This window comes from the organism of the source record quoted next, unplaced genomic scaffold (assembly GCF_019419815.1).
Source record: "Pyrus x bretschneideri cultivar Hongxiangsu unplaced genomic scaffold, Pyrus_bretschneideri_v1 Contig61, whole genome shotgun sequence".
Lineage (NCBI taxonomy): Eukaryota > Viridiplantae > Streptophyta > Magnoliopsida > Rosales > Rosaceae > Pyrus > Pyrus x bretschneideri.
The window spans coordinates 863,821-880,714 of record NW_025999800.1 but is presented as its reverse complement, the minus strand read 5'-3'; the positions used below and the strand labels follow the sequence as shown (position 1 = coordinate 880,714).

Genomic DNA, 16,894 nt, shown 5'->3' with positions numbered 1-16,894 from the left:
GGGTGGCATTGGCCGAATATAATGAATGACATTGTGATTTGTTGTGTTTTGTGAGTGGACCCCTTCTTAAATTGCATGATTTTATTAAAATACTAGGCTTGCATTCATGAAAAGTATGATTTCATTATTTTACGTTTCATGAATTATTTACGATTTATTGAATTTACGCTTTATGATACGTTTATGATTTATTGAATTTACGCTTTATGAAATATTATGATTGATTGAATTTACATTTATTGAAATATTTATGAATAAGATTTTTGATATAATGATCTCACGTTTATCGATTTATGATGAACATTTTGAATTAGAAAGTTGCTATGGTTGATGATATGATGCTTTGAGTTTTGGAGCTCCGATAGTATGATATATGTGATTTATGTTTTATGTGCTTACTTAGTAGGTAATCATACAACACATACACACAATTGGGTTGTATTAATGACATAAATCATTTAGTTTGCAAATAGCTTGAAACATAAGTCAAAATCGTTGGAAACCAAACCAAACTACAACAAAATGATTTGGTTCCATTTTGAGTCAAGTTTCAAAACAGCATCGAATTGAACTGCAAAAACATTTAGTTTCTGTTTCGATTTCACCCTAGATGGAACCAAACCAAACTTTGGCCACTCCTAATTCCAAATGCTATTGCAAACAAACCCTTAGGGTTGGGCATGGTGTGGTTCCACCCTCAAATTGGAACAGGAACTGAGAAATATCAACGGTTCGGTTAGGTGCGATTCCGGTTAAATTTATTACTAGAACTGTACGGTTTGGTTTTTACACCGGTTCTTGCTGGTTTACAGTTCCAAATACTAAATATTTGAATTCCGAATCAAAATGATATTCAATGTTACTTGTTTTTTTATTCTTGTTTTTTTACATTCTTGCATTCAAATACGTTCTCTAAAATGGTTCTACAAAGTTATAAACAAAACAAATCTTTGTAAATACTAAATCAAAATGCAAATGTCCTTTGCACCAAGCAAACAAAATGTCCTTTGCAAATACTAAATTAAAAATCTGTAGTCCTTTATTGTGATGCAGAATTCTGAGTTACCTACCTACTCTATTTGTTCATTTCCCTTGTTTATCTTTTTAGGTACCGAGCTTTTAAGTAAAATACATTAACCATTCAAAGATCAAGCAAACCAATAAAACCCAATGCTAAGGTCAATGAGTCCCTCTGCAACAAGAAGAGAGAATCCAAATCTTCCTAAACACCCCAAGTAAACCAAAATTCAACCAATCTGAGCCAACATAAACTACATGACACAATAAACACCCCATTCAACTTATTTATATTCACGATTTAGTCTGATGCTGAATTTTTTAATCAACATGATTATTACGGTTTATTTTGTTGTGGTTCAATTCAGTTTAGCACTTCCACGATTTTTGTGCCCACCCCTGGAAGCCCTTAGAAAAGTATGGAGCCGTCGTTTACTTTACATCTCTCAGCCGACATGGATGTATGTAATATGAGCCCATTTGGTGTAATTACATCTAATCCCCTGCTGTTTGACTTTAAAGTGCTTAATTACACTCACCGGAACCTCACCTCAACAGTTCCCGGTAGATTCGCCTTTGATTTTCTCATCAATTCGAAAAAGTGACGACCCACTCAACCCTCCACGTAGGCATAAATGTGGTGGAGATCAGCCTCTTTCATTCTCGACAAGCAGGACGAGGAGCGAAACGCCGCCGTCTTAGCCTCCAAACCTGAGTCTCTTAATCTCTCCCCGCCACCGCCGTCATCATCCATGGCCGACGCTCTGCAAAGCCCTAACCCTAAGATTTCGGCCTATTACCAGACCCGGGCGGCCCACCACGGCGTCATCACAAGCGACTGGCTAGCCCAGGCCCAGGCCGCCGTCGGCAGAAACCCCGACGAGCAAGGGCCAATCACCGCTGAGGTTGAAGCTAAGCCGGGGTCTAATTCTGGCAAGCCCTTCAGCGTCATCGAGGAGTTCAATAGCTGGCGAAAGCAGCCCGATTTGGCGGAGGCCGTGGCGGCGATTCGGGCCTTGGCGTCTGTGATTCGGTCCAGTGAGGCCACCACCATGATGGAGCTCGAAATTGAGCTCAAGAAGGCCTCCGAGTCTCTGAAAGTGAGTCCACTATGCCCTGTTTGTTTCACTGAAAAAGCAGTCTTCAAAATTTGTGGTTTTGTGAATGGATTGTCGAAGATTTGCCATGCCCTTCTGATATATCTTAATCAGGATCTGTATAGATGTTTGGAAGGCAGTGATTTAGGGGTTGTTCTATGAGAAAAGCCTCTGCCTTTCTGAAATTATCATAATAAAAAATGTGTTAATCAGAATTCAAGTCCCTGAATTGCATTGTTAGTTTTTGGGGCAATTGAACTTGGTACGAAAATTTTCCTATTTGGTGATTTTCTAACTTGCTTGTCTTGTCGTCTGGATTGCTTCCATTCGTTAGAAGCAGCATCATATGAGATGTCATTTTGTTAGATCAAGTTGCAGCATCATATGAGATGTCAAGTTATAATCTTCATTTTTCTTGCCGGAATTGTTATTAGCACTCCAAAAATCTCATTTTACACTCCAAACTTTCTATATTAGGAAAGAAAAATGCGAGGAGTGTAGAATGAGATTTTTGGAGTGCCAATAACACTTTCCTTTCTTGAAAACAAAAGAAAAATTATGATCTTGTAAACAAAAGAAAAATTATGATCTTGTAGAGGAAGACCAAAGAAAACGTTGGAAGAGACTCTAAGAAAAGACTTAGAGTACTTGGATCTAACGGAGGACATGACACAGAACCGAGAGCAATGGCGTTCTAGGATTCATATAGCCGACCCCACTTGGTGGGAAGAGGCTTTGTTGTTGTTTGTAGAAAAGTAGAAATCTTTGGATTTTTGGATTAATTTGATTTACCCGTCATGTGCTTCAGTCATGGGACACGACCTCTATTTCTTTGACGGCTGGATGTGACCTGTTCATTCGGTATGTTACTCGAACTTCAGCTTTAGAGTACGAGGACTTCAACTCAGCCAAGTCTCGTTTAATTGAACGGGCAGAGAAGTTTGGGGAGATATCGATGAAGGTACTGTCCTAATACACAACACTTTGATGTAATACACAAATCTTTTTGTGTATGTTTAACAACTCTAACTATTTGTCATCTTCCGGTTATTGAGTCACACTTCTAATACTGCAGGCCCGCAGAATCATTGCTGTGCTTAGTCAAGACTTTATATTTGATGGTTGCACCATCTTGGTTCATGGTTTCTCAAGAGTTGTTCTAGAAGTATTAAAAACTGCGGCACAGAGCAACAAACTCTTTCGAGTTTTCTGCACAGGTTTTTTTTTTCCTTTATGATGCAGTGAGTTATGTTTGTGTGCACATAAACTGGAGTAGGACGTGGTTAACAACATAAATTAGAGTCTCCATCCTCTTGGCACCTCTTATATGGGATGGAGAGATTTTGGATTCTTGGTCTGTTTTTTCTTTTACATCAACACAGGTTGACCAAATAGAAAACTAGTCAGGTTGGCATTTTTCGTGCTTTGAATTATGTTCTTTGCATTCGATTTGTTTGTAACAGGTAGGATTAGTATGAAACTGTTTTCCTTATGGGTGGTTCTGCTTTACTTGTCTGCCCTATGATTTAATCTTTATGCTGTAAACTGCAGAGGGAAGACCAGACAGGACAGGATTACGATTATCGAATGAGCTGGCCAAGCTTGATGTTCCCGTGAAGCTTCTAATAGACTCTGCAGCAGCATATACCATGGATGAGGTTGACATGGTATTTGTTGGGGCAGATGGAGTGGTTGAAAGTGGAGGTATCATCAATATGATGGGAACGTTTCAAATTGCCTTAGTGGCACACAGCATGAACAAACCGGTTTATGTGGCTGCTGAAAGCTACAAGGTATGCCAAAATGTGTTCGATCCTATATCGAGTGGATGAAAATGTGATATCATATTTTAGCAAAGTAAATCGTTTTATCCCATGATACGGCACTTCACGTCACTTACTCATTGGCAGTGTCATTTCTACATGTTATATAAGTAAGTGGAAATTTATAATTGATTTGGGAGTAGAAATTGCAATCTAATGGAGGAATTTATGGATCCAAATATCAACATTTGTTCATTAGTTTCCAAAACATCATCACACATTTGATTTGTTGTTTTCCAGTTTGCTCGCCTATATCCGTTGGACCAGAAAGACATGGCCCCTGCATTACGTCCCATAGATTTTGGGGTACCCATCCCATCCAAGGTTGAAGTTGAAAAGTCTGCCCGTGATTATACTCCTCCGCAATATCTTACTCTGCTTTTCACGGATCTGGGAGTGCTAAGTCCTTCAGTGGTCAGCGATGAGCTTATTCAGCTATACTTGTGATATTTTCCCTGATAGAAACATGCCTCTTCTTAACTCCCCCCACCCCCCAAATGATAGTATTCAAAGTATTCAAGTGAGAGGGAAGAATTTTGGTTATTAGGCCATGAACGGATCAATTTTGTTAAATTTGTACCTTTATGTGATATGATGTAGGTGTCAATCTTTCTTTGTTAAATTTGGCTCTTAGGTTCAATTATCGTCAAAGGCGAATTAGAACTATATTATTGCTAGCCTATTGTGAGATTGCTAAGTCCATTCCCTTTCGTTAGTGTAGATAATATCGTTTGTTTAAAGAAAAAAAAAACAATTATTTTGTAGCAACGTGCAAGTAATAGTTGCGTCTACAGGCCCATGAACCTATGAACCTATTCCTTAATGTTATTTCATTCTACGGGTTTGCGATTTATTGGGTGTTCTACTCTTGTTATAGTATTTTGCATGTATTCTCTTAGAACAAACTGGTACATTGTATCATATTATAACATGTGGATTTATTATTTGCTCAACTTTTACTTATAATGTTTTGCTAGCATATCCACTTAAGATGAATCGGCGCAAAGTATACGTTATAGCAGGTGGTTTCGTAAAGAGTACAAGTTATAACACGTGGTTGCGCAAAGGGGCATTTCGAGTGGGATCAGGAGAGGACCCTTAAAAACTGAGTCTACCCTTAAAAACTGAGTCTATGAGCAAGTAATCGTGATCGTTGAAATTTGATACAACGGTTATAAATAAGAGATTCTCTAAAAATTATAATAATTGTAGTTTTTGGATCAAATTTCAACGGTCACGATTGCTTGCTCAACAGAATCAATTTTTAAGGGTCAGGAGAGATCCCTGACTCTTTCGAGTAGGCTTATTTTGATAGGATTGAAAATTTGGCGTGTCGGAGAAATTGCTCTCTGACAGGAGAGAGGATAAAAAAAAAGTGAAAACGAAAGTAAAGAAAATGTGGAACTTGTTGGATGCAGAGTCCATGGAAAGAGACTGGAGCTAAAAGAGAACGTTAGCGACTTTTTCACTCGGATTTTCTCCTCCGTCTTATCTCTGTTTCATTGTATGATGTTACTTTCTGGTCGAAATTGTCTAAACTTTTAAGTTGCCTATTAAAGGTCCAAATCCAAAAATCAACTATTGGAAATTGTTTAATCGTTTGATTTGCATAATCTTAATTTCAATATTTAAGTAAGAAACATGGTTTATCATCATCTCAGCTCACGACTCGTTTAATTTCAATTGGGGTGTGATATCCATACACCCCTTTTTAATTCTCACACACTTTTTTAATTTTTGGCCGTCGGATCGGTTGAATTAAAGAATATCAATGGATAGAAATTAACAAAGGGTGTGTGAGAAGTAAAAAAGGGTGTGTGGATAGCACACCCCTTTCAATTTTGGGAATTTCAGGTCAACTAGAACAATAGGTATAATAAGCCTTTTGTTGGTACCATTTTGCTCATCTTGAATTGCTATCTGATCAACTTTGGAAGAATAACTTCTCAACACCCTGAACAATTATGCGTCATATTCCGATTTATAACACTTCCAGTTCAAGTAAACATGTCATTTCTTGATTGTTAAATGATAAACCATAAAGAATAATGGTCAACGAAAAAAGCTAAGAGATAAAATCGATTTTAATTAGTTCTCATCGATTTAATTTTATTAGTTTTTTTTCTTCCCAGGAATAGGAATAGATATTTAGAAAATAGGAACACTCTATTGAACATTTGAAAGCAATAGAAAAGAGGGTTATATGTATAGTCATCTGATGATGATGAAATTGGCGGTCACGCTGAAGAAACAGAGAACAAATATATAAACTTGTAACTTATTTTCCAAGTAAAGTCCAGCAATATGTATATGCCATGGCTGCATAGCATAACAGGCCACATCTTTAAAGTTTGTTTTTGTTATTGGGATTACGGAGGAGCTTCTCCCTCTGTTCTGCAGCGTCAACCTCTCCAAAGTGAGTCTCCGGAATCCAGTTCCCCGTCTTTGGGTCTTGCATCCAAAAAGCTTGCTTATGTTCACCATCATACTTTGCTGCACTATTATTGACAGTTCTACCGCCGGATTCTGTTGTTGTCCTCAACGTTGTCGCTGCCGCCTTCTGCCCTGTTACGCTCTCAGCTGCAGCCTTATACGATCGCCTGTTACGATTATAAACAAAACCCTAGATAACAATTCAGACACTAAACTCAAAATAAAATATTAGGAATATCGCCCTTGACAAATTATACGAAATTAAACAAAGGTATAATTCTGATTAAAACTCATAATTCCAACCTGAGAAGAAGAGAAGATATTTTAGGAACCTTAGCCATGACTTAGAGAACGTGAATTAAACAGAGATGTATAGGCGTAAGGTTTAGTTGGGATCTTTGAAGAACTTCTGGCATATACATATAGGCGTAGGGTTTTATAAGGATGAGGGGATATATAATTATCTTAACTGATTTAAAAATTGTGACGCGATTGTTATTAAAAAAAATAGTATTAGAATTCAGTAGAGTTTTAGGAACGCAAATGTTGCTTTATCGTAGTGGTGGAAAGTAATTAAGTCTATACACACTAGTGTGGTTCGATCTCTATCAATTCTCTTCCTGTAACAATTGACAAGTTAATCTACTAATGCTATCTATTAGACATATGACTCCTTAGATGGATTAGCACAAAATATTATAATATATAGGGTTACATAAATTCATTTTTTGGCGGAATACTATACTAATTACAATTGCAAAATTACATTTCTATTAGAACAATACTAAGCTACTTAAAGATGAGTAGGAACTCCTAATCAAAATTGTTCATTGTCAATATATAGAACTTCGTATTTATAATCAGAACCGTTCAAATTATAAATCACCCGATAAAGATCACCTCTACAAAAGATTAATTAAAAATAAGGTTGTTTAGTCATCAAACTATTTGAAAACAAATGAACATAATTGGTAAAAGCATTATAAACCGTCTATGTATTTGCTATAATAGATTAACCAAACGACCTTAGTTTTAATTTATTTTTACATAAATGATCTTTACATTGTGATTTATAGTATGAACGGTTATGATCATAATCACAAAGCTCTATAATTAAAACACTAAGAGTTTTGAGTATTAGCTCTTACTCATCTTTGAGTAGCCAAGTATTGTTCTTTCTATTATACATGCAATAATTACGAAGATGATTACAGATTTACAATTAGAAAGTTACATTTCTATAATACATGCAATAATTACGAAGATGATTACGGATTAACTAAGCCAATCTTAACACTATTGTTTGTGAAAAAAAGGAGTTTTGAGAACCTAGCTGCATGACTCCATCAATCAGATGGTGTTAATGGAAAATCTGCTTTTTTATGATGTATATGTATAATACCTAAGTGTTGGGATTTTATGCTTTTAGCGTACAACTATCTACATCGCACCAGAATAAAAAAGATGAATCTGAGTAGAGTGCTGCCACTCCTTAATTGAGGGGCAAGGACTGGTTGAATATTGCATCTTATTCCTTTAATATTGGGAAACACTGAGTGGCAGATTCATAGAAATCGTATCATATACAACTAATGTTTTCTTGCAAGGCAAGTATTTGTCTGAATGACCAACCTTTAGTATTGTTTACAGCTATACTTAACGGAGGGGTCTGTAATTCTAGTTATCCTTTATTATGTCCCACATTTAACTTATAACTCAATGGAGGCCAAACACAATCGATGAATCAATACGTATAATAATCTCGAACCCAATAATCGTAAGTTATGAGGATTTTTCAATGCATATATTATAAAATCATGTCTGCTATACTATCAAGTAGCAGAAAGTACTATCATGTTACTAGATTGTGAATTTGTGTCAAATATTTTGACAATGATTAACTAATCAATGGTCCTAATTACAGTGCGACAACGTATAATATGCTTACATTTAACCTCTGATACCTAGGGTTACCAAGGAACTTCAAACTCTCGTTAATCACACCCTCATGAGCTTTGAGTAATTACTCAATAGGATACTAGAATATTGGTTCACACTCCAACACATATATTCGGGATAACGGCACCAATATTTACCTTTTCAAGCCAATTATTCTAAGAAAAATGCCAAGGGAACCCACTCTCAAAGCGAGCCTGCATAGACTTGCTAGACACCATTTACATCAACAATTAATATTAAGAAAAACTAATGAAAAAAGTTATAATAAAACTTTGAATTTTAACTAAGAAAAACTAATGAAAAAAGTTATAATAAAGCTTTGAATTTTAACTAAAAACCATCTAATAACTTTATTTAATGATAAGAAAGATAGTGTAGTCGTGCTTCTCTGTCATCTCTCTCACCTTTCCAGCACACTCTTTTTGAACAAATATGACTCCATCCAAATTCATGTAATTTTTAATTTGCGTATTGATGCTTAGAGCAACTATTGTCCATGTGGAGGAGTTTTGCTACAAGATGATGGAGTCAAAGACTACCTCGCAGTCGTCTCTGGACACCTCCATGACCCAGGATAACCAGGTATAGCAATAGGCTAATAGCAGCAATACCATGGAATTAAACACCCACCTCCAAGAAAATAACAACTGCAGAATATGAACAAAAATTTTAAAATCCCAGACAGAATTAACACTTTTTCTGAACAAATTTACAGCTATCCATCCATGTTAAAATTTCAGTGTAAAGTTTGAACCTTTGATTGAACCCAGTAAAATTTTGCCCCAATTTACATGGGCTGTTTGAATTTAACAGTTTTGGGATTGTCCCGAAGATTTTAGCTTTCTGGTTGAATGAAGCCTTGTCACATTACAAACTTTTTTGTGAGTCGCTTTCAAACCACCACTAGAGAAGGTTCAATTTCTGCAAAAGTTGGTCCTCCAATGGCAGGCAATGTCCATGCAATCCCTATGTACATTCTTCCAGCAAATCGACAGGGACTCGCTTTTAGCCGAGTCCAGCTAGCAAACCCTTATTCTAATCAAATTGCAAAAGCCATTGATTCCCAATGCAACAGCCGAACTATATATATGGGGAAAAAAGAAATGGAAGATTCATGGGCATCCTTATCTTTTTTTACATTTTATGACCTCTTGTTATCTACATGTGTGAAGAAATTAATGAGTGAGATTATTTACAACATGATATGCTACTCTAGGAGATTTTAACAGAGCCACTCAATAAGTAATTAGTTATAGATAAAAATACATAAAATTGAAAAGACTTTCGACATCCAAGTGAGTTTAGTTTGGGGTCTTCGACTTAGACCAACTCTAGTGGTTAGGTTAAAATCTAAATTTTAGGTTTTCAACCCACCCCCCCCCCCCCACACAAAATATCCTTCAACGATTGGGCTAAAATTTGAGTTTGTAATAAAACCTAAAATTAGGACAGATTTAGCCCAAAAATAAGCCAGGTTAGTGGCAGGCCTCCCATAATACACGTAAACGCGTCTACAAATTGAAGACCGCCGCACCCCATATGCGCTCCACTTTCATGCACGCGGCAAAGCGGCAGCTGGATGAACCCACAACTGACGGCTTTGCATGCCACCATATCCCATCCCAACGGCTATTTTACGGTGTAGTTATTTTTTTTTCTTTACTTAAGTGCTAGCTCTAAAGTTCAACTTTATAAATTGCAAGTTTAGTACCTAATAATGGATGGACTCATTATATAGGGTTACCCAAAACCTTGCCCCAATATGGTTTTAAAAAAAAATAATAATATGGTTTAGACCAATATTTACAAGAGAGTGTTAGCAACATTTGTACTAACCTTTGCATTTGAACATTTTCACTTTAACAAATAACATGTGTCATTGTTTATCCAAAAACAAGATTTAATGTATATTTTCTATTTTTCATCTTTAATTCCTAGACAAAAACATTAAAGTTCTTGCTTCTTGTGTAAAAAATGACACGTGTCATTTGTCAAAACGAAAAGGTCTAAAATGCAAAGGTTACTAGCATATCTCATATTTATATTTTGGCATACGTCAATGGTCATTTCATTTTCTAGCATTAGTCCAATTTAAAAAAAAAAAATCATCTTTAACTAAAGTCTATAAAAACAATCCATCAATACACTTGTTAAAAAAAAAAAAAATTTCTTCATTAACCTTTCCTTAAAAACACAAAATATTGACTAACTCAATCCTAATGTTGAAAATATTTTGTAAGCTCAAATAAGCTACTCTTGCTTCTTTTTTTTTTTTTTCTTTTTTTTTTCTTCTTTTTGGTTTACAGTAGGGCCAATGCCCAACATATTATTGTGGATGTAAATTTTGTGCATAGCTGATTTGACAAAATTTTACTTACAAAAGAACAAACATTGTCACATCACGGCCCAGGTTCCCATCACATCCCGGGCTCAACTCCATTGCAGCACGATATTGTTTGCTTTGGGCTCTGACCATGCCCTCACAATTTTGTTTCTAGGAACTCATGAGCAACTTCCCAATGGGTCACCCATCCTGGAAGTGCTCTCGCGTGCTACTGGCTTAACTTTGGAGTTCCTATGGAATCTGAAGCCAGTGAGCTCCCCAAAAGGTCTCGTGCTAGGTAGAGATGAGAATATACAAATAAGGCTTACAGGATCCACTCCCCTGGACGATGTGAGGTGTCACAAACATTGTTAGCCTAATTCGTGAAGTCATCCTCTTCAACTAATGTGAGTTAAAACAACTTCCCTATTCAATTAGTAAGGCCAATACACTAGCTAAAAAAAAAAATCTTCATTGGCCTTTCCTTAAAAGCACAAAATATTGATTGACTCAATTCTGATGTTGAAAATATTTACAAAATACTTATTGACTCAATCCTAATGTTGAAAATATTTTGTGAACTCAAATAAATTAGTCCTAATCTTTTGTTTTTTAGAGTTAAATTTTTTTCCTTCTTTTTGGTCAATTGTGGGGCCATAGCCGAACAAACTATTGTGGACTCAAATTTTGTACAAGGTTGATTTGACAAAATTCTACCTATAAAAGAACAATCACCATTAGCCTAATCAACGAACACCCAAAAAAAAAAAAAAAAAAAAAAGGAGGTTATCCACCAAAGGCCATATGATGCTTAAGTCAGAGAAGTTTTTGAGAGAAAATAAAAACTTGGGAGAGTTCGAAGTAATAAGTGACGCTTACCATTTTCTTTGCTTGACCTGACTATTTATATAGATTTGAAACCTAGTAGGTAACTAAGAGGGGAGGTTAGACTATACTAGGCAATCCTTGATGTTGCAGGTTAGTCTCTTTAGTTTTGTTAGCTAGTAGTCCTAAAGATCCCTGTTGGTAGAGTGCTAAAGCGCCAAACACCCAAAAGGAGACTCTAAAGAGTTGGCTTCTTGCCACCATTAGGTCGAGTATAGCCTGATGGTAGGACGTATCATGGGCCCAAAGCATCTGAAGTACGGTAGTGGCCCAACGGTCTATTATGCAGTAGCGGAGCCACATAGAGACTAGGGTAGGTCCAGACCCATTCTGATTTTTAGTATTAGTATTTATAGTCTGTAAGTTACCACAATAATCAGCATGTGGACTATTGGTTAGTTGACTTTGAAAGTTTCTGTAATACATGGGTTCAATTCTTGCGAATGCCAACTATCATTTTAATTTTTGAAAACCCCCCTCCCAAAAGTACCATATAATTAGCCTTATGTAATTCAGTTTTCCTATATAGAAACCAATTCTTTTCTAGTCAGTTTATATAAAATAAGGTCTTGTAGAAGATTCAATGATCTTGAAATATACATTTCATAATACATAGTAGTTTTGAGCTATGACCTTAGATTTGTGAGCGAATCTAATGTGTTAATCATTTTTATCAAAGCCGAAAAACAAGTTATGTTCTTACAATATAATTATCTAAGTACTAAATACAAATTTTAAAATTGTATCCCTCATATTTGTTTTTTCATTACTAATAATAGAGAAAAAAAAAATTTGATCTAATTTCCTTCAATTAATGAATTTGCTATTTTTTATCTGACTTCTTTCATATGGTTTAAAAGGCCTCCTAGGATGGTTTTCTGGCTCCGCCACTGCTATTATCCATGAGGCAAACAAATGTCACATTCCCTTGAGGTAATTTGTGGTTTGCTTATGACGTTATGGGTAAAACCGTCATAGTGAGCGTATAATCCACGTGTCTTTCTTTTATTGGATGTGGTTAATTTTTAACTCAACAATTATTGCATTGGTTTCTAGAGACTCACTTCAACGGTTGAAAATAGTGTGCAAGGGATGCCTCAATTGGTTAAGAATATTCACCATTGCACCCAAAGTCCTAAATTTGATCCCTTCTCCCCTAGAATCGTTGAGTATTATTTATTAATTTATTTTCTTGTAAAAGAAAACTTCTAATGGGTGTTTACTAACTAGGATCATATCACTTACTACTATGATTTACTGGTATTGCTCTTCACTTGTAAGTGAGAGGTATTAGATTCAAATATTGTAAATAGCGAGTTCATAACCAATTTAAGTCTTCCAACCCCATTAGCGTAAAATTGCAAATATAGTGCTGTATTAAAAATAAAAATAAAAATTAAAAAAAAAAGTCATAGATTCAAATATTGTAAATAGCGAGTTCATAACCAATTTAAGTCTTCCAACCCCATTAGTGTAAAATTGCAAATATAGTGTTGTATTAAAAAAAAAAAAAGAAGTCATCTTGCACTTCTCTGTGACAAAAATATATATATATATAATAAAAATGCTTAATATGGGGTGCAAATAACACTTAAATATATATATATATATATATATATCTATATATGCCTTTGTTTTATTTTTTTAACAAATGATATTGTTTGCACTAAAGAGAAAGGGGGTGGGATTAACTTTATAATGAGTTAGCAATAATGTGGTTCAAATTTGCCTTTGGCTAGAATTGAATTTAAGATCTCTTATTTACAAGTAAAGATGAATATCATTAAATCGTACAAAATGGCATATATGCCTTTATTCTGTTTTCATTTTAAATTACTCACTAACTTGATCCTTGAAGGGATGTCATGCCTTTCTTTCCCCTTCATAATCATTGTTTTCATTATTTTATTACACACAAACACGCACATAAAAATATATAAAATTGGAGGATAAAAGAATGTGTATAGCCAGACTGAAATCGATGAGAAATCCGGTTGTGGCTGGCTTTTGCGATTTTGATTTAATTAATTTTCCACATGTGTTCTTCGAAACAAAAGATTGATTAACTACAACCTAAATTAAACGATCTATTTGAAAAGCGAGCTAGACAATGCACGATATATATTGTTATCTTTTCTTTCCTTCTGAATATTACAGTTTAAACTATCATTTATCAATCACCTAAAAAGATACAAAAAAAACAAACAAAATTGAAAAAGTAAGGTGGGAAGCTAGGAGCCTAGGATCATCTTTGAAGATTTTCCTTTTGCACATGAGTTTTGTCTTGAACTAATTGTCACTGATATATGGATGCATAGGGATGGTGATCAAAGCTGTTCATCGAAAAACCTTGATTTAGAAAAAGTTGTATTTGAATCCCAAAATGTGTTAATCCCCATTGTAAATATAGAAACCTATATGTATGTGTTCAAATATTAGTAATATAATACATGTCATGCATGTGAATTTGTAGTATTTTAATGAAATGATGAAAAGAAGTATGAAACGGGAGTAGTGTGAGAGCAAAATATGAGATAGTTTTGTTTTTGTTTATTAAATAATAACTTTTAGAGTAGTCCTATTTTATTTATTGGATGATTTTACTAATGTCATGCAAGTATGAACACAATTGGCACTTCGCCAAAGTGGCAGAAAAACCTAATGGCCACTATTATCGTGACCATTGACATTAGTAGTCACCGACTAATTAGTGCCCAGTATGGTGCTTATTTTAATAATGTTTTTTGTTTTTTTTTGTGTATCATGTATGTTGATGTAAAAGTTTTTTGTGTTTTTTTTGGGTATCATGTATGTTGATGTAAAAGTTTGCGCCCTCCTTCAGTTCACTCTTATGAAACATGTATTGATTCCTTAACATATGATCAATATACTTAATTAAATTAATAAGTTTTTTTTTTCTTTCAAAGCATGAAGTACACGTTTCGAAAGAGAGGACTAATCCCTAATGATAGCCCAAAGCAAACAAATAGAAACCAAAATATATGTATCCACGTAGAAATAAACACAGCAAAACCAAAACCAAGATATAATATGATGAATCTACTTAATTGCATTACACCTATCATTGCAGTTCTTATTTTATTTTTGGGGTTAAGGGAGAAAAGATCCTGAAAAATTGTAGATATGTAATTTCGCTGAAATAAATATTCATTAACAAATTGAATTTTAACTTGTCAGGGTTTACGTGTGTCTCATAAATTCCAAACATAGCATGTCACTTCGGAGAAATCGAAATAAGCTCAAGTCTTGGAGAAACTAGAAAGCTCTTTCACTGAGGCAAACACTAAAATACCCAAACACTCTTGTTCTCTTCATCAAGCTCATGGAGAATCAACAAGCACAACATGCACAAGTGTAGATTTATCCACCACTAAAGCCAAAGACTACCCACCAGTTGACAATACTCGTGGTCCAATTTCGTTTAAGATCAAGCCACGATGCCCTTAAAGAAACCACAAGCCCCATTCAAGATCAAATGTTCATCATCTTTGAATTGAATTCTACTTTGGAGATCGAATCAGAGGAATATTTGCTAGGATTTTTATCACCTACAAAAGTAGGGATAAAAATACTTAAAATTACTTGCAAGAAAACAGAGTGATTATAGTAGAAACGGCTCAAGTAAAGTTGTTCATCACAAGGATTTATGTGAATAATTTCTAATTAAAACTAATTCTTAGTTAACTATTTAAAATTTTGAATTAAAGTAAAAACAGAAAAATAAAATATTGAAATTGGTTTTTGTAAAACACGGCAAAAGGAAGAAATGAAAATAATTTTGTGATAAATCAAATGTAAAAAGCATTAGGCTTTAGCCGTCGCCATTAACATTCTTATGTAGTCCTACTAATTACTTATGAATTACCATATACATGCTTTGAATATTAGGTTTTCCTAATGCATATTCTTATTCAAACAGGAATGTATATCTAACATGCAATCCGTTTGTGATATTCAAAGTAAATATGAACATGCAAGACTCATTAAGTTTTGTGAAAATCTTTTGAAAAATCATACAACCCTTAAGAGTGTGATATTCAATTTCAGTGAATTTATAATTATCAATCACATGAAGACTTAATCAATTCTAAGGTGATATTCCAACTAAATTTCATCCAATTACTGTGATCAAGCATTAACACATATAGATAGTTTAAACGCGGTGATTAATTATTCAAAGCAAGCACGCATAACATAAATCGATAAAAACTACATATTCATGCTATGACTCATCTCCTTGCCTAGCAAAAGGAATTAGTTCCACATATTTATAATCAAAAAGCAAAATATTATTAGAAGAATGATAGAAAACACCTTGTAATTGTAAGTACAAAATCCAAAGCTATGTTGAGTTCTCCAAAGTAGTGCGTAGATAACCCAAATACATGGTTACACTATGTTTATATTGTTTTATTCCTTAACCTACCTAAACATGGTCTTCTAATAAATGTGGAAATTGAATTATAATAATAAAGAAATTTTTTCTATTCAAGGTAAAATTTGGACGGCAGAGAAAATCACACTTTTGACCCACTAAATCAGATCCAATTTGGTCCCAAAATAATTTTTTTTAAAAAAATTGACACATCCTCTTCAAATCCTCAGAAGAAATATTCCTCTAAAAACGCCATCTTAATCGTCAAAATGGCCAAAACGTCTAGAAACGTTAACTTGGAAAAGCAGCACTGTTATCACTTATTTCTTCACCACAGTCAAATGACACGGAATAAAAATTTGGAATTTTGACACGACCATCTTGAAATATTTACAAACCCACTTCAATTGTAAAAGAATAAACCACATAAATTATAACCCTAAACACTCATTAATGCAAAATTTTATTTAATACACGTGTTAATTTATTCGTTGCATAAAATTTTGTATTTACAAGAACATTTACTATTTTCTGCCTTAATAACATTTTGTATCAGATAAAGATATATCGATCCACCCATCTGTTGTTTTAAATAAATAATTGCTTGACAGCTAATTGATCATGGTACAACAAAATCAAAACGCAGAGCTACCTGTAATGAAAGATAGTTCCAGGACTAAAAAAAGGCAATTGACTGATCATACCCAATAAATAAATTGACAATATGCTTGAGTTGATTGATTTGAGCTGGGTTGGTATAGAATCAAAAGGTTTAAATTCGATTCTCCAAGGTTAGCTATTGATTCTTGTGATTTTGTCTGGATCGAACTTAAGGTGGATTAACTCATCAAGATGATCAAGTCAAGAATAAATCTCATTTGCGCCTGCACTACTTTAATGTATAAAAGATTCTTTAGTGAAACGAAGGGGTTTAAAAAATAAAGGCGACTATAATATGATC

The 16,894-nt window shown here is 34.5% G+C and overlaps 2 protein-coding genes across 2 annotated transcripts; one reads left to right on the top strand and one right to left on the bottom strand.

Moving 5' to 3' along the window:
- The first annotated feature begins 1,647 nt into the window (after positions 1–1,647).
- On the top strand, positions 1,648–4,552 carry LOC103930675 (translation initiation factor eIF-2B subunit alpha). Its single transcript, XM_009340036.3, has 5 exons — positions 1,648–2,117; positions 2,923–3,075; positions 3,190–3,331; positions 3,666–3,907; positions 4,178–4,552. Exons 1-5 carry the CDS (start codon positions 1,653–1,655, stop codon positions 4,382–4,384), a joined length of 1,209 nt encoding a protein of 402 aa, XP_009338311.2. The 5' UTR covers positions 1,648–1,652; the 3' UTR covers positions 4,385–4,552.
- Positions 4,553–6,070: 1,518 nt separating this feature from the next.
- Positions 6,071–6,782, bottom strand: LOC108865820 (protein SENESCENCE-ASSOCIATED GENE 21, mitochondrial-like). Its single transcript, XM_018643351.2, has 2 exons — positions 6,674–6,782; positions 6,071–6,537 (listed from the first exon to the last, which is right to left on the bottom strand). The coding sequence occupies exons 1-2, from the start codon at positions 6,709–6,711 to the stop codon at positions 6,282–6,284; spliced, it is 294 nt and encodes a 97-aa protein (XP_018498867.2). The 5' UTR covers positions 6,712–6,782; the 3' UTR covers positions 6,071–6,281.
- Between the last annotated feature and the right edge of the window lie 10,112 nt (positions 6,783–16,894).

What these genes read in the sequence shown, in the direction of transcription:
- LOC103930675 (XM_009340036.3), top strand. Translation starts at nt 1,653, where the DNA reads ATGTGGTGGAGATCAGCCTCTTTCATTCTCGACAAGCAGGACGAGGAG. An exon ending in AGGCCTCCGAGTCTCTGAAA is followed by an intron (nt 2,118 to 2,922) that starts GTGAGTCCACTA and finishes CATGTGCTTCAG; the next exon opens with TCATGGGACACGACCTCTAT. An exon ending in TGGCTGCTGAAAGCTACAAG is followed by an intron (nt 3,908 to 4,177) that starts GTATGCCAAAAT and finishes GTTGTTTTCCAG; the next exon opens with TTTGCTCGCCTATATCCGTT.
- LOC108865820 (XM_018643351.2), bottom strand. Translation starts at nt 6,711, where the DNA reads ATGGCTAAGGTTCCTAAAATATCTTCTCTTCTTCTCAG. An exon ending in ATATCTTCTCTTCTTCTCAG is followed by an intron (nt 6,538 to 6,673) that starts GTTGGAATTATG and finishes TAATCGTAACAG; the next exon opens with GCGATCGTATAAGGCTGCAG.